Source organism: Dermacentor variabilis, unplaced genomic scaffold (genome assembly GCF_050947875.1).
Source record: "Dermacentor variabilis isolate Ectoservices unplaced genomic scaffold, ASM5094787v1 scaffold_13, whole genome shotgun sequence".
Lineage (NCBI taxonomy): Eukaryota > Metazoa > Arthropoda > Arachnida > Ixodida > Ixodidae > Dermacentor > Dermacentor variabilis.
The window spans coordinates 31,317,028-31,341,940 of NW_027460291.1; the positions used below are offsets into that span (position 1 = coordinate 31,317,028).

Sequence of the window (24,913 nt, forward strand, 5' to 3'; positions counted from 1 at the left end):
GAAAAAATTCGCTTTCGCAAGAATTTCATTGTGAAGTGAGACGGCACAGATAGGTAATGCGTCACAGAACAAAACTTTACTGTCAAAATTCCGTTAGCCTACTTTGGCAAGCTTTGCTCGAGGATGTAGAACTGCATTGCTGACAGTACAAAGTACACTGCATCCGTCGATCATGAGTGGCATCACTGCCATGGAGCCGTATTCATGATCGATCACTTTTGCGAGATTTTGCGTAACTTGGCATCAGACACAGAGCAATGGCTCTCCATGCAAGCAGCAGCGTTTCTCCAGCGCATGCTGTCGCCCACAGATGCCGATGCCCTTGGTGCCGAGCGCGAAAGTGATTGCATCTCGTATACCCGCCTTTTTGCACAAATCTATGTCCGGTGTCGAATCCGCACGTGATGCCTGTCGAGTGGCACCAAAACCAGCGTTCTTGAAGCAAGGAATGCGTATTCCCGGACAATCACTCAATCACGACCCAATGCGTGGCACTCCATGCTGCGACCGCCATCTGAAGCGTCGTAAACAATTCCACGTCGGTGGGATGTGGATTTCCTTGTTTTTGCTGCATTTTGTTCACCGAGGTGCACATTTTAAGCTTTGCACTAGGTGTGCAAAAATCGTCATCACATGTCGATAGCAACATGCATGCCGCTTTGAACGGGCGATCATCAAACAAGACTGCGGCCATGGCCTGTTTCCGACGCACATTATCACTCCTGGTGCTTGTTTTTCTAAGCAAAAATGGTGGTGGCCACTCAAGTGTAATGTGGTGGTATATTATGCAATTTTATTGCAAAGCAATCACGTTTGAGCACATTTTGGAGCCTGCTAGCCTTGCGCGAATAGGTAATATGCTGGCTTACGTTCTGGCATATTAACGGTTCTTAACGCTAAAAGACAGAAAGAGAGTGGTGTGGATTAGAGAGAAAACAGGTATAGTGGGTATTCCATTAACATTAAGAGAAAGAGATGAAGCTGGGTCATGTAATGCACAGGTTAGATAACCATTGGAACATAGGGGTTAAGGCGCGTTCACAGTGGCAGGAAAACGCGCAACGCAGAACGTTTTCCGCACGCCGCTTCCCGCACAAACCGGTTTTTCTGCCGCAGACAGGCTGCTGTGCCGTCCCGCAGAGCGATGGGTCCGGTAGCTATTTTTCCCGTGCTGCTGATGAGAACAGCCAATGGGGGCCGACCATGAACCGTGACGTCGGTCCCAGTTCAGTGACCCCGTCGGCGGAGGCGGAGGCTGCGCATGTGCTGCGGGACACTCGGCGGTTGCTTTGCCAGCATGAACATGCGACTTGAGGCGACAGTGCAGAAGCAGCGAATAAGCAAGTATAAGTACGTTTACCGTAGCTAACAGCTCATCATTCGAACCAGCCAACCTCGTGACAAAAAGGGCGACGGGAAGAGAGCTAGCAGACGATCAAGACGACGACGCGGGAAAAGAGCACGCTTTCAAGTCTTCTCCGGTGTCACGTGACTATCCCGTTCTCTCTCTGCTTGTTAGGCTCCTCCCTCAATGCCTCCTCTCTCTACATTCCAAGACAACTGCAGTGAGAAAACGCGCGCAGTGTGAGCGTCATTCGGAGGAGCTGCAACGCAGCGTCGACGTTGACGCTGTGCCACTGCGGGAAGTCTCCCGCTAGTGTGAGCGCGCCTTACAGAATGGGTATCAAGAGAAGGGAAGCGCAGTCGAGGACGGCAGAAGACTAGGTGGGGCGATGAAATTAGGCAATTCGTTGGCGCTAGTTGGAATCGGTTGGTGCAGGACAGGGGTAATTGGGAGATCACAGGGAGAGGCCTTCGCCCTGCAGTGGACATAAAATAGGCTGATGATGACATTTGGCAAATTTTGCTGATGCATTGTAGTACAGTGACATTTCGTTGTCGAGAGGTACGAAAGGCATTGAATCCTATGGGAGTTCGCTAGAGATGTGAAAATACTTTGTTGTGAGAATTTCGTTGTCACAGGGTTTCGTTATCGTAGGTTTAGACTGTAATATTATTATTTCTGATTTAAGTAAATGAAGAATATATGTCTGAGACCTCAAAATGACAGAAAAACCATTTCATTTTGCTCTGCTGGTATACACACAATGTGCAATGTGGCGCCTGCTGTACGTGGCCTCTGAGATGAAGCACGTGGCAAAGATATCGTGGCCACCATAGGTTGCAGCCACGAGCCGTCTCACTGCCAAGACGTTCAACCTTTGGGTGGGGCTAGCAGGGCATTACTCCCTTGCACTCCCCTGCCATCTCCCCTGTGTAGCTTCAAGCACGCTAGTGGACATGAAAGAAGAAAGCCGTTCATCGGTCCAATAACTGTCTAACTTCACTTGGGGTATAAGGATTCGAAAAATGTTTGCAGCGAGATTCGTGAGGTGGCGTAATTTGATAGTGATGTCGTTCAACTACTTTTTGAACCCATTTAAGCCTGGTGCCAACATTGCAACAAGGGGACTTGTTTTTGTCAAAGCAAGTGCTGCTTCTGTTGGGCAATAAGTGTCCTGATGAAGGCAAGTCCCTTCGTTGGCTGCTTGAGCCTGAGGCTCCCCTTGTTCACTGTTAATCAAATCTTGCCAGGGTCATTAAATAGAATTAAGGCACATTCTCTCTCCTTTACATTACCGTTGTTGAACCTTTTCTCCTGAACCTGGGCATACCCATTGCAAACTGGAGCAGGTGGTGTGAGCTTTTTGGCAGATCTGTTTCCATGTAAAGCATGCAGCTCCCATCAACCTTTCACATATGCACTACAAGACAGCTCTTAAAGTGCAGTAACTGTAGGATGAATTATATTTAAGCATCTCTGAGCAGTGTTCATTGCCTGGTTTGTGGTGTATGACCTGTATGAACAACATGGGTAGGCACCAAGTTAATTTTCTTGTCGGACACACAAACTTTTGATGCATTTGGCAACATAGTATACACCAAAAACAATCTGCATTATTGAAGTGGCAGTTTTGCCCGAAAGGAGAAGCACTGATTGCGATAGCAAATTAGTAGATAGCTATATGAAAGAACAATTGTAGTTTATCGTCTGTATGAACTTGTAAACATTCTCTTACTAAATAGACAAGCGCGGTGTCATGTGCGCACAGGTAAAAATGAACAAATCTCTCTTGATGGCAGCAGAAACTCGCTGTCAGAATGCCACCCCCGTGCCTCGTGCGCGACAAAAGAGTGTGCTTCTGTCCCACCTTCCTTACTCGGACACGTGTGATTGAGCCGCACTTGCTGGCTCACCCTCAGACCCTTTCACTCGCACATAAAGCATTCGGTGTGCGGGAACGATTTTATTGCCCTTGGACTTGCACGGAACCTCATGGTGATACCGATGGCGACAGAAGAAATGTGCCTGGAGTGTCCGTACAATTACTATCGCAATAAAATAATCCCTCAGCCTGTTTATTGGGCACTGGCACTACATTGACTCTCATTTGAGCCATAAATTTCTTTACAGTTTTAGAACTGTTTGCAAGTAAAACATCTCACTTTAAGACAAAGCCGGCACCAAAGAATAACTTCAATTCATTTGTTCTGTAAAAGCATACATCGAGGTGGTGAAATTTGCACAAGTTTGGTGTAAGGATGAGAGGCACACGGTTGTAATGTGTTCAAAGCAGTGCGCACATGGCCTGCCACTGATGAATTTCAATTTGCTGCCTATGGTGGCTGAGCTGGCACCACCTCTTCCCTGAGAACACCCCGTGGCTTTGACAGCAGGGGGTAAAAGCATTGCATAATGCCTATAAGTGCAGTAGTGATCTTGAAGAGTTCAATCCAATACCCATATTTATATGGTTGTTTGTTCCGGGATTCGCGAACATTGTTATTCTAGGGTAGTAATTCAAAACTCCAGAGATGTGCGGTTAAAACCTCGTTCATTCGATTGGAAAATCAGGTAATTCGGACTTGTCCTCTGGACCCGGCAGGCATATGCATTTTTTAATGCAATTAAACTCAAATAATTTGGTTGTATTTAGCTGCACATCGGTTAATTCGGACAACTCTCGGAGCTTGGCGAGCGCGAAGTGCAGCAAATGTGGGACGTAAAAGAGCAAAAATGGTGCTAGCATCCAACCAAAATGAAGCGGTGGAGGCTGCATCGCCATAGTCATCAGTGGAAATCCTATGTGAATGGCAGCAACGCCGGTACTCTTCTTGCCCATTTGTGCCTATTATGTCTTGAATTGGTGCGTGCGTCTGCCACATGCCTTTAAAACTGCAAGATCGCCATCCACGATCTGGTCGATAGCGGCTGCAGTTTCGTCCGCAGTGGTTGCGGCAAACATTACTTTCGTTTTGACTCGGTGCGTGTGTCGGACGCTGCCTTCATAACTGCGTACTTGCCATCCATGATCACGTCAGTAGCGACCACGGTTTTTGCCGAACAGTAGTTTCGTTTTGACTTGTTGCAAAGCTGTCGAGGAGGAATAGCACTGGCTACATCACGATGGACAGACGATCGGTTCATGACCAGCCAACGGGCAAAAAAATTTTGCACGTGGTAGTGAAAAGCATGTCTCAAAGGAAGGCATGCGCTGCGGCCGCGCTGCCAAGGAAGTTGCCAGTCATTTGCTGCTGCGAGAGCCAGTCAGTCACCAGATGACAAGAACTCCAGTTTCTGCACTACTTTTGTGCAGAATAGAAACAGGATTTGCTCATTCATTCAGTAAATAAAATCATGTTGACATCATAAGTATTTGCCTATTGTCTTCTTGACACCCTCGATAATTTCAAGATTTCGTTATTTCGGACATCATTTTTGATCCAGAGAAATCCGAATTAGAGGTTTTACTGTAGAACTTATTAGATGTGTACAACTAATTAGAAGAATATCAAATACGAATCGAATACGAATAGTAAGTATCGAATATTGAATAGTCAAACACAGATGCATAGGAATATTTCAGTATAATTAGGTACCATGCCTGTACTGACGTGCAAAATATACAGCTAACTATATATGAAAGGTCACTTTTAAAGACGAGATCACTTATTTGTCATTTAAAAAACTGCACAAATATCCTCTCAACCACATTTAAAGCCCAGTTGCAAACAAGCGCTCTAAAAACAACAAATAAATGGCTGCAGAAGCAAGAGAAGTTGAGGGAAAATAAAATAAAAAGCTTCTGAAGGACTTGTTTGCCATAGACACATGTAAATGGGCTCGTTTCAAGGAAAACACCAGTGGTTCTAGCAGTAAAAGTAAAACTGCTTGACTAGACTACCAAAAACTAAGTGACAAAATAAAAGCAAATATCACAGATTGTTTCTGCCGCGAAACCTGAAACAATGCTTGAAGTACTTGTTTTGTTTCTGCATTGCTTCAGAAACTTTTGTTATTGTTTCACTTCTGGGCCTGTATTCAAAAAGAGCTCTTAAACTATATTTGTTCGTAAGAGCAAATTCCAACTAATCGTGATACTGGGCATATTATTAGCAACGGTGGCCGGCCAATAAAAAGACCACTTATAAACAAAAATCTTTGTGAATTCAGCCCCCGGTAATTTGTGATCCTTTGTTTAGCAGACAGGGGGAAGCAGCAAGAGTTTAACAGTAAGTTGTTGCGAAATATTCGTAATGTTCTAATATTTGACAATACTGAATAGTTATCTTGTGAATACCAGTAGTTAGTGTGAAATATTCTATTTGTGTTTGAAACTTAAAATATTTGCCCACTCCTACAACTAATACTTGGCCATAAAGAACTGTTTTTTTTTAGTGGGGAGAGGGACAATTTGCAGGGAGACATATGGGAAATAAAAGCAAATGAAATAAAAGCTTGTAACTCGGCATCATGCAAGAACTGCAAGAATGTGTCTTCAAGGTAATTGTTCGTGACTCAAATGGTATAGTTTCCAGGTGCATCTGGCTTCAGTACATTGTTTCCCAAGTCTGATTGCCCTCATTCAAGTGCACAGCCAAAGCAGGTGTCTAGCATCTGACGTTGGCATGGGAGCCGAGCACTAGAATAAAAAGATGGTGCAAGTGGACATCAAGATCCTTAATGCTAAGCAACCTTTAGTGCTCTTGAAATGGGTACTGAAAAAAAAAAAAAATTCTCTATAACCTGCACTGGTTGTCCAATTCAGATAGGGAATGGGTCGTCTAAACGTGACCTTTAGTACAGGGTCTACAAATTTGGCTTCAAAGCAGGATTCCAAAAAAAAAAAAGTCCACAGTCATTTTAAATAGATAAGCTACCTGCTTTCAATTTATTAGTTCAAAGCTATCTTTATTTGAGCCAAGCTCCATGTATACATGGTGTCCCACATAACTTGAGCCAAGAATTTAAATATCAAAGGCGCATCGGAAGCGAATTGAAAGGAACGCATACTATTCGCAATAGCCTGTAGTAACTCGTACAATTTTTTTTCTCCATAACTCGCTAATTCAGTTTAATTACCCAGCTTTTTAGTTATTGGCTGAGGACCCTAAGTATGATACGCAGGTTCGTAGAGTACCTTCAGAAAACACCGATCGAGCTGTTTCCTTTAAGATACCTCTGACGCAGTCTTTTTTTCCGGGTTGCAAAGAAAGCCTGCGAAATATGAAAAAAATAATGTGACGGAGCGCTTGCGCAGTAGTATCGTGCTGCTCTCAAGCGTGCATTCGGTGAACAAAATCGGCTCCCGTTGGATGACTGCGAAAATGCATGCTGCTGGCTGAGAGCTGCCGATGAGATAAAGAATGCCCTGCTGTTTCCTCGTTGCCAGTCACAACACAGCTGACCTTGTTCACCGAACACATGCTTGAGAGCAGCACAATACCACTGCGCAAACAGTCCATCACGTGACTTTTTTCATATATCGCAGGCTTTCTTTGAAACCCGGAAAAAAGGACTACGTGAGATGTATCGTAAAGGAAACAACTCGATCGGCGTTTTCTGAAGGTGCTCTACAAACCTGCATATCATACTTGGGGTCCTCAGCCAATAATTAAACAGTTGGGTAATTAAAGTTAATTAGTGAGTTATGGGAAAAACAAAAAGATTGTTAGAGTTACTATAGGCTATTGCGAATAGTATGCGTTCAGTTCAGTTCACTTCCGACGTGCCTTTCATTTTCAAATTCTTGGCTCAAGTTATGTGGGATTCCCTGTATATCTTGCTTTCCAACTGAGCTGTGTTCCACCAAAATTGTAGATCATTCTGTTTTGGATGTGTTTAACCAGGTGACTTCATGCTTAGCTGGCGTGAAGAGCAGCTGCACCTGGTATCGGTGTGTCAAATGATTTGTACACAGCCATCTCGCATACCCTGTCCTTTTAGCTGTCCTGCTTGTGCTATGACTGGCACTGCGCTAGTGTGCTCAGAGGTGTTTAGTGGTAGCTAACTGCTGCTGCGGAGTATAAAGATCTGTGTTTGTGTCCTGGTCATTGTGACTTCGTGGCGATGAAGTACAAGTGCATAAAGTGCATTTTTTAAGGCACATCAAAAGTGACACAATTGAAGAGGCTGATTAAGCACTCTTTATTATGCGGAATCTCGTGTGTGCATCGGTGTTCAGTAACAGCTGGCTTGACATCAGTACTTACGTGACTCGAGTTTAGTTTCAAGGAGCATGGGGTCCTGTTGAAAGCTGCTCCATGTGAATGCATGAGCCAGAGGAGACATGGCCCCCCAGCAGGCATTTAATTGCATGATGCATTGTGGTCTGTTCATACGGGTTGCTCTGGTGCCTCTGTAGCGTCTGACCTCTTACTTTGGCGCATGCAGCTGGACAGGTTCAAGGAGCCGCCTGCATTTGGTCCCATGTGCGACCTGCTATGGTCGGATCCACTTGAAGACTTCGGCAATGAGAAGAATGCGGAGCATTTTAGTCACAATAGCGTCCGCGGATGCTCATATTTCTATAGGTGGGCACCAAATGCTTTTGTTTCCATTCAGCTGCATCCCTTGGGCCTCTCCTTTTTGCTTTTGGGATAGGGAAAAAAAGATACTACATGGAAATGAGAGTAGCCTGAATATGTTTTTTAAAACCAGTGTCTTGCCTAACTTCTGCCTTCGCTGGCTTTCCTTGGGTAGGACTTTTAATTGTAGGTGAATTGGTGTGTTCTTGTGGCTTGGCAGTGCCACAGTGGTGGTGAAAATAAGAAAAAGACGAAATTGTGTGCCATTGTCGCATGCTCAATGGAATGTATGGGAATGGCTAATTACGTATTCCAGTGACATTTGCAGTGTGTGCATGTGCTGTGTGAGAACAATGTTTATGAACGATTAGCAGGTTGAGTGCAGGAAAGATGAGGAGAGAAATATAGGAGGCAGAACTACTATATATAAGGTGCAGATGTACCTTGTATAGTCGTGTGTGCGCCCAGGTTTTATGGTTGCTATCATAAGTTGGTTGATGCATAGTGGTTTTAATGTTATTCCTCTAATACATTTACACATTTGCACTGCATTTGTGCTTATTTTTTCTGCTGTTATGTGGTTGTAAAAGCTGAAAGCGATCTGAAGCTTGATACAGGGCCCATAAAGCTAAATAATGTGCTTTTTGCTGTAAATTGAGGCACCTTATTGGCAATGCATTCTTCTCAATTAAGTTAGCTGTTAATGGAAAAGCTATTTATGCTCTGCAAGCATTTTGTGCTCTAGCCAACCTAAAATTTCTACAATATTTGTAGTGTTGCGGGTATGCACACATGAGAGTGTGATCATATTAGCCTATTAATTATGCATTGGAGGTCCAGTTTGCCTGAGTGAATCTGCAGAAAATATACTAATACGTAATACTTATCTTCAGATAGTGACTGTAGTTGGACCTTTACTGCACTTCTTTTTCTTCCAAGGGTAATTAGAACTTCCCTAATCATATTTGAGCCATAAAACCGGACTTGAATAAGGTGGAAAGCTGACCGTATCGGTGTATAGGTGTGTGTTTCAGCAGAAGTTTGAATGGTTGCTAGACAATAGAAACAAATGTGTGGTGTAGTGTTTCTTCTGGTGCATGTAACTGCGCTGTCTCCTTTATTTCGAGAATTAATCCTTACAAATGTGTTCCTTGAATGGAAGGACACGAATTGTGGAAGTTTTGTTGAAACGAAATAATAGCGTTGAAATGCAAGAAAGAGGGGCCAAGTGCTGTACTTGTGTGCATGCAACACGGCTTAATAAAGCAACAAGAGCAGATTAGGGTGGATATACTGATGTGTTGTCTGCCTTTTCACAGCTATGCAGCATGTTGCGAGTTTCTCCAGCAGAACAACCTCCTCTCTATCATTCGGGCTCATGAGGCTCAGGATGCTGGGTGAGTTCCATGTCGTTCACCGAAGTGTGATTGCTTTGTGCAGCGTAGCCTTGTGCTGTCTCAGGAAAAATATTGCTGTAGGATTGCAGAAAATTGAGGTCTTGAAAAGGTCCACCTGGTCCCAGAAATGCAATTAAAGTACAGGCTTTTCCTTTCCATACCACTCAATTGCTTTTACTTACACACCAGCTTGAAATATGTGCTCTTTCAACTGCCACTATCAAGGAGCACAGTCAATGAGTCTCAGGTCATAGGGAACAGTGCAGAAGTATGCAAAGGTTACTCCCCTTCCCCTCTTCTCTTTTCTTTTTTTTTTTCTTTTTTTTTTCATGTGAGCATAGGCAGGTATGTTGTAAGCACTACATGGCAGGGTTGAATGGGAAATGCACAATGCACCAAGAGGACTTTGTGCATGTCCATGTGTGTGTTGGTCTATTGAATCTCTTCTATGCAACACAGCAAGTCTGCTACCAGCGACTTCAGGCACATTGATTTAAGCTGCTTTTTATTTTTGCAAGGTTCAAAAATGTTATAAGGGCACCCGTGCTTTTGATACGCTTTTAATCTGAGCATAGGATAACTCAAACCGATTCTGCATGTCTCAAAAGGATGGCATGAGTGGAAGTACTAATTAAAAAATTGGCGGTACTAAATGAAGGACTGATAATATGGCAGAATAGCATAATCGACACAGGAATACTCTTGTGTGTCCTGCAGCAAGGTTATGTCTGCAAAGAAGCAGAAAGTTGGGCGAGTTGTTCTTGTTGATCTTGTGAAAACATTGCTGTGCTAACAGCACAGGGAAAGAAGAAAAAGCACAGATGGGACGCTGACTTGCAACTGATCATTTATTGAAAATGCACATTCATTTATATACAAAGGCAAAAAAATTTGAACTTCAGAATTTGCACTGTGAATAGCTGTTACATAAAAGAACATCTTGTCAACCTTGTATTAAAGGGCCCCTAAACTCCCTCTGAAATTTTTAACACATGTTAAGTATACAGTTGTATCGTGTACAAAATGTCATGATGATAATCCGTGGTGTACATGTGAGATCCATGCTCTGTGGGTAAGCTGGAAATTCAAAAACAATCCTGTACTCCTTTCTGCGCTTTTCCCATCCGTTCTTTGCATGTCATCACACTGGTAGCATCAGGTGTGTGACACCAGTAATGTGAAAGCTGTCAATTGCTCTACTGACGAGAGCTGAGAGCACTAACGTGAACGCTGGCCGTGTGTTCTGAGAAAGAATGTGGGCTTGTCCATTGTGGGCTGATATGATCTTGAAAATAGAACGAATGTATTCACTTCAGTGGTACATGGTTGCAACTCTCTCGAAGTCTCGAGCGGTTCTGCCTAACACGGGGGCCAGGGCGGCCTTAAATAATCCCTTGCGTACAGTCGTTACAATCGGTGGAGAGGTCCCCACCGAAAGGGTCATTCACTTCTGTCGTCTTGTGGTAGTCTAAGTTTACTGTGTGCAACCCAGCAGACTTCGACTCTGGCCCAGTGCCTGTGTGTTCAGCTCCGAAATAGTCGTTCACTTCTCGTGGTCTCTTGGTAGTCGAGGTCTGCTGGGGTTGCGCCCATGGAGGTGCCAGTGCTTGCATGTTCAGTGCAGTCTTGTGTCCCCTTGTCAAGTTGTGAAGTCAGTGGCCTGCTGGTTACCCGTGTCGGCTCAGGACATGGCAGGGGCCATAAGGGTGATGCTTTCTCGGAGATGAGGCCAATTACCTCGACACTGGAAATCGAGCTGGAACATTTCCCACACTTGATAGGTTGAATTCCAGGCCAGTCATAACGCTGCTACTCCGTGAAGCTTCCATTGAGCCAGCATTGCGCAGAGGGCTATCTGAGGTAGACAATGGAGCAGCCCTTCTGGTTCTCTGTGCTGGTCAGCTGATGCGACCCATAGCTTTCGCTGCACTGCACAGAGTTGACCTGACAAGAAAGGAGGGGGAGGGTAGCAAAGACAAGCCAGAAACTTTGGTGACCACTTAGTCGTTCATCAATGTTTTTGTGGCTGTATGTTCAATGTAGACTTATACACAGCTGTCGCTATATAACAGATTTTCGAGCTCTGAGTGGTTTAGGGGCCTTTTAACAGCGATGAGGCTTACAGGTCCCCTCACCAGGTCTGGCCATTTTAAGCTGACAAGTGCAGTGCATACAATCAGGGTGTCTACCAACCGGGAAAACCGGGAATTCTCAGGGATTTTGAGTAGTCTGGAAAAAGTCGGGGAAAACTCAGGGAATTTGGGCCTCTACAGGGAAAATTAGCGGCAATTTTATTGAAAGCGTCGAAAGTCGCGGTAATGCTGGCTCGAGCAACACACAGGAATCGTAATGAATCGTCTTTGACACCCTGTCGTCGGCTGGAGGAGTTGCCAGTGTGCACTCAATGACCGACTTTGCGGATTCCCGATAATTTGGATGGCTTCGCGGCACCGCCACGTACCCCATAGAGTAAACTTATCAGAACGTGTGAAATTTCGGACGCAAGAACTCTTTGTCGTCCGATTTTCCGGACGTTTTGCCCTGACCGCAGGTCCGAAACGGCAATAATCAAAGGCACCACCGCTGCCGTTTTGGTTACTTCGACACCTCGAACTGGCACTCTCGCACGCGGATCCGCTGGCAGCCGTTGCCACCAGTGCGGCAACGCTAGGCCTAGCTGCTTCGACGTTCGCTATGAAGCTTCTTGCCGTTGGGTGCCGAGTTTTTTATTAAAAGAATTAGCTGCTGTCACCAATGGCATGGACTCCGCCTTTGGGTTCCTCGCGATTGGCTTAGAAACTTAGAAAACACGGCGCGTTGCATAATGCCAATTCCCGAAAGTTAGCTTTGCCTCTGTACAGAAATGTTACATGGTGAAGCATACGCAAAAGTATTGCAGTGAAGCATAACAAGCGTGGGAAGGGGCTATTGCCACGGAAAACAGTATGTATTCCTTAATTATATACACGTGCACCCGGTATTTTCTGTCACAGTATGAGCGCCGATATGCCTAATATGTGTACCGACAGGCCTTCAGAGTGTTTTCGAACGTGTCTGTGGCGGTTTGAGCCCCTAAGGGCAGTAAATGGCACGCATTTATTTTTTTTTCCAACTGGCCGATTTTTCGAACATATTCGCGACCCCTAAGGAGTTCTAAAAATCGGCCGTGGCCTCTGCAACTGAATAAAATGCTTCAAATGGTCTTTGGGGCGAACGAGTGGCAGAAGGAGGACAAGAACAGAAATGATGTACGCATTGAGGAATAAACGGGAAAGGAAGCTTGCTGCCACCGTTTTGAAGGAGCTTGAGCTCAAAAAACAAAGCTTTGGCTGATGCCGAGATGCAGGTGTCCCTCATCCAAACCAAAATAAACTCGTTAAAGCAGTGAAACACAACACTCAGGCGTCATGCTTGGGCTGAGAGTATGTCAGGACAGTTGAGGTTGACTTACGAGCGGTTGAGAGAGAATCTCAATCGGGACAGAGTTCGGGCCTCATACCACTGAGCTTGCTATCAGTTGATAGAAATAGCTGATATTCGAATATATTTGCTTCTATGTGCATCTCCTTTTTATTCGTATTTGTGAATGTCTGACTTCATTTGCAATTTTTTTCGAAGACACTTTATTTGCTGTGCATTTTACTAACCCCTGCCTTCTATTCTCTTTCTGAATAAACACTACTCCTTAGTATTCAAATTGGATTAAGTCGCTTTATTATTTTTTTCATGCGCTTACTCGAAAGTGACAGTATGAGGCGATATGTTTTCAGCCCGTCTTGACACAAAACATAGTTCTGCATCACTCAGGGAAATGTGCAAAGGCACTCAGGGAAAACCTGGAAAACTCAGGGAATTTGGAAATGTCAACTTGGTAGACACCCTGACAATGTTTGCCAACGATCATGTTTGCAAAGTGTCACACTGCTACATGTCGCGAAAGCAGCAGAAATTTCAAACCAAACATTGTGTGCCCTTGTCCTTGCGGGTGCCGCGCTTCCAGCCAGAGTTGGAGCCATTCGCACAAGTGTGCCTACGTAGTTCGCAATGCTGTGATGTCACTCACAGTGATACGTGACTTTGAGAATTATTCAAGGCAACAGCAGTTATCTGATTGATCTCTTGCTTCAGCAGACAAATTAAGGTTTAGAGAGATAATAAAACATACAAACCGAATGTCTGCATGTCTTCGTTTTACTTGTACCATAGCAAGAAATGTACTTCCACTTCACCTGCTTGTTCCCACGTCGTGCAGTTGCGCATGCAGAGAACGAAATTGTGTCAATTTCTATTATGTCCTAATACGTGATCATGCTCTTCAATTCTCTCGAATCACAAAAATGGGGCAAGTAAGTGCCTGATCTTTGTGCTTCTTTCTTTCCATTCCCCTGTCGTCTTATTCCCTGCTGGTGTGTTCTTTTCTTAATGGTGCACATGGAGCAACAGCCAAAATGATAATTGGGAATGCAGATAAACTCGAACTGCGGCTTGCTAAATGTCTTGTTTTAGAGGTGGGGCAGGGGCACTTCTCTAAGGTGCTCCCCATGGCATGCTTACATCACATTTCGCTTGCAATTGCTGTTGGGCCCTTGTATGCATGAAGAGATGAATGGAAATGGTGTGAACACACAGATGGCATTTATTGCACTTTCAATAGTGCGGCCAAAATGGACACATACAAGAACGGAAGGAATAACACGGTATGGCTGTTGGTCCTGGCTTAGGCTGTGTTACTCAGCAGTCTTTTTAGCTGTGCTGGTAAAACGTCTGCAAGTTCAAGCCACTAACTAGCCTTAACAGTTGTGCCAGCTGTGCACAAAATGGCACAGGCAAATTCCTCAAATGAAAGGTCTATATTGAGGGCTTGGAATCTTGGCAGCCATGGCTATTGCTCTGCATGCAGGTGTTTGCGAATTCCAGGGTAAGCAGGGTAGTAGAACAGACCTTCCTTTCTACCTGGTTCCAGTGATGCTGGCATGCTATGCAGAAATAGCTGCTATACACTGTGCTTACATCTATGTGACATGAGCATATATTGTATTGCCTAGCATGTGTACCGTATCTCGTGTGAATTACTTAAATAATTCACTTGTAAGGTCATTGCATCTGCTACCCACCATGGTAGCTCAATGACTATGCATTCTGTTGCTCAGGAGCACAAGGTCACAGGTTTGATTCCCTGCTACGGCGGCCACATTCCAGTGTGGGCAGAATGCAAAAGTGCTTGTTTGCTTTTATTTAGGTACACATTAAAGAACCCTAGTTAGTCAAAATTAATCTGGAGTAGTCCCCCACTACGGCATCTCTCATAGCCTCTGTGTTGCTTAAAGACATTAAACCTAGTAATTTAATTTTGATCAGTTTATAGCTTGTGGGGTTCTTTAATGTGTTCTTATATTAAGTTGAACCCATGACCTCATGTTGAGCAACAGAATGCTGTGGCCTTTGAGCCACTGTGGTGGATTTCTGGAGCATTTTTGTTGGTTAAATGCAGTGTAGAGATAACATCTTGTGCCTTCTCCATACACCTTCTTGGCAACTGTGTATCATCAGCAGCCTCATTTATGGCATTCAGTGCCACAGTTGTATATTGTCTGGAAAATGGCTGCTGCTGCTGCCTTAACAATTGCACTCGTTCCATATTTTTTTTTTATTTCTCGTCCCCGTCCTCTTATGCCCTGTAAAATGATGGGTAAAATAAATGATTCTTTGTTTAACCGTGCATAGCTGGCGCTGCACTTGGGCCATGTTTGGTTGGCAGTCATCGTGAGGTCACGCACTAGTTTCAAGAGATCCTTGGCAAAACTTTGAGGCGAAGTAAATTGGTTTTCCACATGAGCAGTTCTGTCAAGAGTTTATCAAGGAGGCTATCGAAGGAAATGTGTGAAAAGCATTTGTATTTCACTGCTCATTTGTGCAATGAATAATCAAAGCTGGTGCTTACCTCGGAATTTGACTGACAGGGACGTGGCTGTAGTGCGGACTGACTCGGGGTGTCTAGCATCAAGAAAAAGTTGGCAAACATGGAATTTTCTGGGTATTTGTAAGTTCTGGAAAATTCATGCAAGAAGTAGAATTTTTGCCTTGGCTGCTTTGAATGAAGAAAATTTGTAGCAACAGTCGGTTATGACGAACGTGGTGGTATGGGAGAAGAAAGTAATGGTTTCAACCAAACCTGTGCAATCTGCAAATTATGGCTGGTTTTGTGTGTGTGAGCCTGGCCGGATGGTGGGAACATGCATAATGACAGTCGAAGAAAACCTGGAAAAATCGGGGAATTTGAAAATGTGAACGTTATAGACACCCTGTGGTTGCTTTGTGGCTGTGGTGTTGCACTGCTAAGCACAAGGTCGTGGGATCAAATCCCGGCCATGGTGGCTGCATTTTGATGGGGGTGAAACGCAAAAATGCCCATGTACTGTTATTGGGTGCACGTTGTGGAATCCCAGGTGGTCAGAATTAATCCGAGCTCCCTTACTATGGCATGCCTCATAATCGGATCATGGTTTTGACACGTGAAACTCGTGAATCTAATCTAAAATGTGCAACTACGGTGGGTAATCAAATTAGGGCATTTTATTAATCAACTGGCAGTGATTTTGTGAAGGCCATGCTCACTAATAATGTATTGAAAAATGTTTTTTCTTTTTCAAGTTCTACCTTGGTGAACCCTGTTCAGATCTATTGAAACATGTCTGCTTGCCATAGGTGGTACACAGTGCTGCCAGTGTAAAAGCTCCGTGCAAGGTTTCAGTGTTACACATTGTGTGCCAAGCGTAATCCTCTTGTGGAGCAGAAAAAGTTGTGTGTATAAAAGCAGTCCTGCTGCATGATTATTTGACCTTTTCAATGGCAGGTATCGGATGTACAGGAAGAGTCAGACCACAGGGTTTCCGTCGCTCATCACCATATTCTCGGCACCAAACTACTTGGACGTTTACAACAACAAAGGTACGTCCTCCCATTCCCCCCACAAAAGTATGATGCAACTTGTTGGCCATTTTAAAACGCCTTGTAACTTTATCAGGAGCTGGCAGTCACATGCGACCCAGTCTTGTCATGTCAGCAAGATCAGTATGGCTATCCTTAACCGCCGTGGTTGCTTCGTGGCTATGGTGTTGGGTTCCTGAGCACAAGGTCGTGGGATCGAGTCCCGGCCAAAGCGGCCACATTTCGATGAGAGCGAAATGTGAAAACACCCCTGTACTTTGTTTTAGTTGCACCTTAAAGAACCCCAGGTGGTCCAAATTTCCGGAGTCAACCACTACGGCATGCCTCATAATCAGATCGTGGTTTTGGCATGCAAAACCCCATAAAATTTTCATTTTAATAAGCATGTGTAGCTTATCTCTGTATTCCACACCTTCTGTTGTCTTTGGTGCCTGATGACAATTCACACGTTCCTGCTTCTGCACCGTCAGATGGCACGATGCATAGTAGCCTCTGTGTATTGCTACTATGTTTACTAAAGAAAAGTAAACAGATTCCGTTGTCTTGCACAAATCATCCATGTCACCATCGGGCAGTATCAAGGACACAGCAATGAAAGACACTCGCGATAACCATGCAGTTATTGAAACGTTGGCCTCGGAACACGCAAAGTGCGCAGCTCACTGCTGCAAAAGTACGCATGAAACAAGTGTGCCAGTGATTGAAATTCGCATCAGCCAATAGGAGCGCTCCCTGTGCACCCCATGACTCTAGTAATGAATTGCAATGCTAGTTTTCCCTTTAAGCACTTGCTTTTGTTGCTTTTATTTCTGCTTGGAGAAATACAGCACTGCAGATATCTGAATCTCCACTCTCGTGTTTATGGCAATATCAAGCTGGCATTGCTGCATCAACGGGAGACCACGCTCACGCAATCATTGGTGTGATAGCACCTCCCGATGCCAGATTTTTTCCCAGATTTTGAAGACAACTCGCTAAAAAAGTGCAATCTTCTATTATTCTGGTGCATATTTCTTCCAAATATTTTGCCTTGGGATAAAGGAAGGTCTTAGGATTACAAAAAAAAAAAAAAAATGGGAAGCTTTGAGCAAATTGGCCATTACATTGCCATATCCCCCTTTGTCTACTTTTTAAAAATTTTTGGGCGATACGAATTTTTCCGCCATCTCGAGAGATTTGTATAATCGACATTCTACTGTACATATGGTCGGTGCTGTATTGGACTTCACTGTTCCTCATACACCTGAGATAGCACTTTAGTTTGCTACAGATCTATGCAATTATGGGTTGCTGCACCTGGTAATAAGGGGGGTGAGGGGGAGAGACTTTTGCAACTGCAAGTGTGGGCTGATTTTAATATTGGTTCTTCCTCTTGTGTGATACGTGCAGCGGCAGTGCTGAAATACGAGAACAATGTGATGAACATTCGGCAGTTCAACTGCTCACCACACCCCTACTGGCTGCCCAATTTCATGGACGTGTTTACCTGGTCCCTGCCATTTGTAGGCGAGAAGGGTGAGGCTCCTGTGCTTGCTTTGCAGTGGGTTTTTCGTGTGCCAGAATACGCTGTTTGGATGGTTGTGTGTGTATGTTGGGATATTATCACACCACGGGCTGTTGAACTCTTAAATTTGGAGGCATGGGTTTTGGAGTCTTAAATAATCTGGAATTTAGTACCCCCGTGAGGAACTTTAGGATTTCATAGGTGTCTGGATCACTGGTTGATTACATTGATTACATTAAAAATTGCAGTTGCATTCAATGTACAGCTGATGAAGGAAAAAAAAGTGACTTCTAATACATCAGATAACAAGTATGAGATGCATACATATGCACACACATCACGCAGGTAGATATACATATACAAAAAGGTCACTAAGGATTCATGTGTTAGATAGCTAGTAGGCCTTTTTATAATGCTAGATATGTAGAAAACGATTATGTAACAGTACATTGTGCATAGAAAACAGAAAAAAAGAAAATTCAGAAATGCTGTGAATAAAGTAGAAACTAATGTAAAACAGTCTACAATACAGTCGCCGACCGATTTTCCGGACTCCAAAAATTCGGACATGCCCGATTATTCGGTCAGCTTCGCGGCACCGCCATTCTCCGTATAGACCATAATGTATAACAACTGCCGAAAGTTCGGACACCTTGCATCCTCTCGTCTGATTTTTCGGACACTCCTTGAGCCAACTCGATTGAGGGCATCATGCACCGACTCTGACCGGCGCATAGTTCGACTTGCTGAACGCCATTTTTGTTTTGAGCGGAGCCTCCTTCCTGCCCCACGAAGTGGCGCTACTGGAAATCCCCACTCATCATCATCGTTTCTGCCTGGTTCGATAGAGTGGCTCTGCAGCAGTTCCGGTTTCAGCTTAGTAAGCCAGGTCAAGACAATCCAGCTGCCGATTTGTTTCTTCGCGCACGACGCTGCGAGCAGGCCATGTTTTTTCGTTTGTGTGACTGGTGTCGGCACGGTGGTGTTTTCTTTGTGTGCTGTGTCGAGGTTTCGGTGATCCAACGCGGCATACGGAAACATCGCGTCAAGTCTCTAATGGCGCCGACAGTGCCCGCGCAGACTGCGCTGAGGAATGCCGGCAAGCGGGTGTCGGGAGGCCTAGGATTTGTCAGCTTCCGATGTGCTCCCTACTGACGCGGAAAATGTTCTGCCAAGACCTGCGCCGTGGTTGCATTGCGATTCAGGACACCGTCTCATTTGACAGTTTCACAGGTGCTGACACTGCTGTACTGACATGCGCAGAACTCGACGACGGCGAGATCATTCGCTAGGTTTCTGCTGCACCGCCCGAAGATGACGCACCATGTGCTACGCTGCCTTCGCGTGCACTAGGAGTGACTGTGCTTTCAGCCGCCTATAGTGACCGTACGACCCTCTTCGAGATTCAGGCTTATCTGATTGCATGTAAACGAAACAGCGTGCAACGGCGCACTCACGATTTCTTCAAGCCTACTGCCGAGCCCGAATAAGTGTGTGGAAATAAAGGAATTCATTTTTTTTTCTTAATCTGCTTTTTCGGACACCTGTTTATTCGGACATTTCTGCAGTCCCCATGAGGTCCGAATAAACGGTCGGCGACTGTACACATGCTGTTGTGACAAGAAATGTTTTGTACATTCTTTTAAGTTTGCCATGACTATCTGTCAAATTTATTATGTCTTTCTGTTTATTTAGAATCCGTATAGCTTGGATATGGTTACCGATTGTTTCCGATAATTTGTCCTAATCTTCGGAAGCCTCCTGCTATGCTGCCTAAACCCATACTGGTGTTAAACTACCATATCACTGTCTTTGTATATGTTTGTGGTGTGTATATATTGCACTAATTTATAAAGATAAACTTGATTGGCCATAAGCATGTTTTGTTTCACAAATAACTCCCTGATACTTAAGTCACGGATATCTCCTGCATAATTTTCAAAGGTATGTAGCACGCGCTTTTGTAGTACCGTTAATCTATTACAGTTGCGCTGAGTGGTGGTACCCCATACTAGCGAACAGTATGCCATCTTAGAATATACTAGAGTGTAATAGTTTTTTTTTTTTACCTGAAGAGGTATTAATGTAGAAATCTTTCTAATGCAGCCTATTGATCGAGCTAAATCGACTACCAAATGGTCCACATGACATGAACATGCCAAAGACTCGTGGAACCAAATGCCTAGGAATTTTTGCTCAGGTGTTTGCTGAATACTCTCGGTTCCATACGTAATATGCATGACATGTTGGTCGCGTTCATTTGGAGGAGCAAGAATGATGTATTTGGTTTTAGTCATTTAATTGTAGACAATTATCATTTAGCCATTCGGATAGGTTTTGTAGATAATGATTAGTCTTTTCTTGAAGTTCACATTTCGTCCGGGAAGTAAAAAATACATTAGTATTGTCTGCTAACATTACTATATCAAGGGTGTTGTCAATCTGAGTTATGTCATTAATGTATAACAAAAACAGGGTAGGACCTAATACTGATCCTTGGGGTACTCCATTTGTTACATTTAACGATACAGAGGAATAATTATTAACATCTGTAAATTGGAAGCGTTTCTCAATATTGCTGCTTATTAATTTCAATCACATGGCACGTTTTCCATAACATTGCAGTTTTAGAAGTAGAATACCTTGATTCACCGAATCAAATGCTTTTTGCAAATCTAGAAAGAGCCCTAATGTATAATCCTTATTTTCAATACCTTGAATGATTTTCTCCTTTGCACGAAGTAGCGCTTGTTCAGTTAACATGTGTTTTTGAAATCCAAATTGCGAACTAGATATGATATTATATTTCTCTAAGAACTTTGTAATGCGATCATTAATTGCCCACTCAGACTTTTGATAAAACAGGTAATACCAATATTAGCTGATAATTTGTAAGGGCATTTTTGTCTCTGGATTTGTGTATCGGAACAACCCTTGCTATTTTCAGTTGGTCAGGGAAGATACCAGTATCGAACATTAAGTTAATAATATGGGTGAGAACGTTTTTTAGTAACTTGGAAACGTACTTTACTGGTTCAGCTCTAAATTCGTCATAACCAGCGGCGAAATTTTTTATTCTATTAACTCTTCAGTCTCTTGCTGGTAGACGTGATACAGAACAAACGAATTTGGTAAAGAACTGATGTGTCTTGTTGGTTGTTGACTGCCTACAATTGCGCTATCTGACTTCCCTGATTGTATAAAGTACTCATTGAAGGTGTTAGCCAAACACTGCCCTGCTATCGCTTTTCCATTTATCTCAATCTCTGGTACGCTGGTTATTGCATTGTTTCTGCTTGTCAATCTGTTTACTGTTTCCCATATCTTTTGTTACATTAGTTTGATGACGAAGAAACAAACTTTCATAATTTTCTTTTGCTTTCTTTAGATCTGAAGTTAGTTTATTTCAAAGCTTCTTGAACTCCTCAAATAGGCTTACACTGTGCATACTAATAAAAGTATGATATACCTTGTTTTTTTCTCTTAGTGTAGGGTTACTCCAAGGTCTTTTATTGCTTTCTTATTCTTTAAGCCACATTGAAAGGAAACGCATCATCATAACTTACTTTTAGCTTGTAGAATTTCTCGTAAGCATCATTAGGATCACCGCAGTCATACACGCTAGTCCAATTTATTCCCTCCACTAAGGAAAAAAATTTTTTGAGTGATTTGTCGGTTATCACTCAATACTTTTACTTCAAGATGTCTGCGTGTGAAGTGATCAGTAACACAAAGCATGGGTAGATGATCGCTTATCTCGCTAACTATCGCTCCACCTATTAGTTCTGATACACTGATATGTCTATGGTTGTACCTGTTTTATTAGTACCAATACGTGTGGGAACCGAAACCAAACTTTCACATCCGTATGACATAATCAGGCTCTTATAATTCATCGTGTACTAGTCATTACTAACCGTATTTATATTTATGTTACCAACAACAAGAAAAGGTAACTTGTTTGTCTGAAAAAGCTGCAGCAATTGCTCAAGAAAGTCCAAGAAGTCACTTTTAGAACCAGCTGGTTGCCTATATATGGCAGCAAGCTGAAATTGAAATGTTTTTATAACTAAGCATTCAACATTTACATTTGTAATTGTGTACTCCTCAATGATGCTGTAAGCATAGTTATCATTGATATATACTGCCACAACCCCTCCTCCTTGCCCTGCGTGGTCCAAGCGTGTGCAAGTGTAATTGTTAATGATGAGTGTATCATCGGTAATAGTCAGCCAAGTCTCCATGAAAACAATGACTTTAAATCTGAGCACGAGAGACTCCAAGAAAATTTGTAGGCTGTCAGGCTGGTTTGTCATACTTCTAATGTTGAAATGAATCAGAGAAGTTAGATTGCTTGGTCCTAAATGTGGTGTTAAATACTTCTGATGTGTATACATCACACGTGCTCATCTACAGTAAAGTGAAAGCAAGCTTATAATTAGCTGATGCAATGTTTAGTTCATTTTTGCAAGGTCATCGGAAGAAGAGATTCGCAGGACACGACTATTTTCGTCTTTCCTTGCTAGGACCCTGCCACCTGCTGTCCACACAAACTTCCATTTGAGCTCTTTCTTCTTTGCCACTGTTGCTCCAAGCAACTGCTTGTTGTGGCGTGTCAAATGTTCATTGACAAAAATTGCACTGTTATCACCAACCAGGCCAACGTATGTTGTGCCAATTCTCATTTTCTTAGCCTTGGCTAATATCGAGTCTCTCTTAGCACGTCTCACAAAACGAACAACAATGTTCTCAGTTAGGACTCTATAGCATATATCAATGTGCCTCTCGTCAACTGCCTCTCTGACTAGTTCAGATTTTTCTAACAGCTACTAAAGAGTCGCACTCGTCCGGAACACCTTTTATCTCAAGGTTATTACTTCTTTGATACTGTTCCAACTATTGTAATATTGAGTTAACTCTTCGTTTTCAGCTTTTAGTTTCTGGGTCTCAGACACCAAGCTTTTTAATTCATCTCTTAGCGCCTTTACATCCCGAGTCTCGTCTTTGACATCGTCACACGTGTCACTGCAGTGCTGAACCGACTTTTTCAGGTCCCTGAGTTCAGCACGCATTTTCCATTTAAATTCTGCAAATAAGGCTGCTACATCACTTTCCCCCTTTCCCTTTCCCCGGCGTCATTGTACAATAGCACAGGTATCAATCCAGTCACTTTCATACAAAAAAGACAGACAACAGGCGTGTTCGGCAGCAGCGCAGAGTTGCAAAGACAATTTCAAAGAAAATCGACACTATTTCTCACCTCCAAAGGATGCAGATTTCTCGTTATTGTGTGCCCAATCCAATGCGCTGCCGCCGAACTGGACGCATGGGCTCAGGGGGACCGTATTTAAGCCGTTGGCCATCGGGAAGGTACAGCAACGCCTCCAGCTATCTTCGTCACATGGTATAGCCTTGACGGGCACAACAGATCTTGCCTGTAGCGCCGATTATCTCGGCTGCTTCTTGATACGGCTGCAAAGGATGCAGATTTGTCGTTAGCGTGTGCACAATTCAATGCGCTGCCGCTGAACTTTCATATAATGTGCACCTTATTGTGTACGTTATTGTACGCGTAAATGCTGTAAGAATTGAACGGGGGCAGGGGCCCAGTCAGGCTGTTTCAGCCTTTAGTCTCTGTCTCCGCAGGAAATGCCCTGAAATAAAGCGATTTTTTATTTTGATTGATTTGATGTGCACAAGGAAGAATACGGGACATTGTTTGGGTTGGAGGCTGCGTGTAAATCAGGAAAGCAAGGTTTCTTTCTTATGACCTTTGCCTCTGAGCAGGGTATTTTGCATAGAAATGGAGAAAATAAGGAGGAGGGGTGGATGTAAATGCTGGTACATATGTACACCACTGAAGATGAAATGACATTATGTGCACTTGGATGTAATACTATATGGCCTCTGCACTTATTTTATGAGGTGCAGCAGTAAGTTGTGATTACATCATAAAGTGTGACATGGGTGTGTTGAGATATGTAGCTGGAACTGTCACTGGGAAAGCACAAGTGGCTGATGACGTGGCATGTCCTGTGAAGTCAGCTGATTAAGAAATGACAAAGAGTGAGGCTGAAGAGCTCTTGCATATTAGCTAGCAAATGAAGGGCCAACTGCTAGACCCCCTTTGTAAGGAGTTTGCTCGTTTTTTTAGTGTATATTATTACTCTTGAAAAAATACTATAAATAGTACCCAAAGAAAACTGAAAATTTTAAAAGTGCAGGATTGTATGTGTGTTGATGTCTCAGCAGGGCCTAGAGGTTTTGACCTAGGTTGGCATACTTGCTCATGAGTATGCTCACTCATTTCAGTCGTGAGTGCAAGTACGACTGATGAATGAAGTGTGTGAGTGGAGGTCATAATGAAATGTGAGCGGGTGAGTGGATGTGAGAATGAGACATGAGTTTGAACATGGAGTGCCTGTTAGTGTGAGTATATAGATGTATACGAACAGGAGTGCATGTGAGTGTGAACACGAGGAGGGGCTGGTATGTATGAGTGGAAGCAAGTATGAATGCGAGTGAGTGTGAGTGGACATGAGCATTAGTGCATATCCTGAAAAAATATTGGGGAGTGAGGGTCAGTGAGTGGCCTCTTATTCTGCCAACCTGTGGGTTTTGATACGTGTGAAAATTTTTATCTGAATCATGTGCAAATCTTACAAACATTACTTATCCCAAGTAAAATGACCAGGAATTAAAATATACTGCTTCTTGGTGTGAGACATGTAAACCATTGTCAACAAAAGTTAATAATTTGGAACTATGCTAAATGGCACTTCGAGCACATTAGTGACAAGCATCACCCTAAATCTATAGATAATCATGTGTAGAAGTGCTCAAGCATGGCATGCTAGCCAGCTGGACTGTTACAGGAATGTGAGGAATTGTATCAAAATGCATTTGCAGCCAACAGAACGAATATATAACAAAAAACGTCTGAAAAGATAATTTGCTATCAAAACTTTCAGCACTAATTATAACTACTACAAGTTATGTGCAGTTGTTTTATGATTGGCCTTAGGTCGCGGGATCGAATCCCGGCCACGGCGGCCGCATTTCGATGGGGGCGAAATGCGAAAACACCCGTGTGCTTAGATTTAGGTGCACGTTAAAGAACCCCAGGTGGTCAAAATTTCCGGAGTCCTCCACTACGGCGTGCCTCATAATCAGAAAGTGGTTTTGGCACGTAAAA

The 24,913-nt window shown here is 43.5% G+C and overlaps 1 protein-coding gene across 6 annotated transcripts in view; it reads left to right on the top strand.

The window, feature by feature from the left end:
* The window catches only part of LOC142566591 (serine/threonine-protein phosphatase 2B catalytic subunit 2-like), a 145,981-nt gene that overhangs the window by 67,531 nt on the left and 53,537 nt on the right, over window positions 1-24,913 (top strand). For all 6 annotated transcript variants that reach the window (XM_075677429.1, XM_075677430.1, XM_075677431.1 and 3 more), the window contains exons 5-8: window positions 7,736-7,875; window positions 9,189-9,266; window positions 16,120-16,214; window positions 17,604-17,729. In XM_075677429.1, the coding sequence (XP_075533544.1) occupies window positions 7,736-7,875; window positions 9,189-9,266; window positions 16,120-16,214; window positions 17,604-17,729 (439 nt within the window). The remainder of the gene's footprint in view (window positions 1-7,735; window positions 7,876-9,188; window positions 9,267-16,119; window positions 16,215-17,603; window positions 17,730-24,913) is intronic.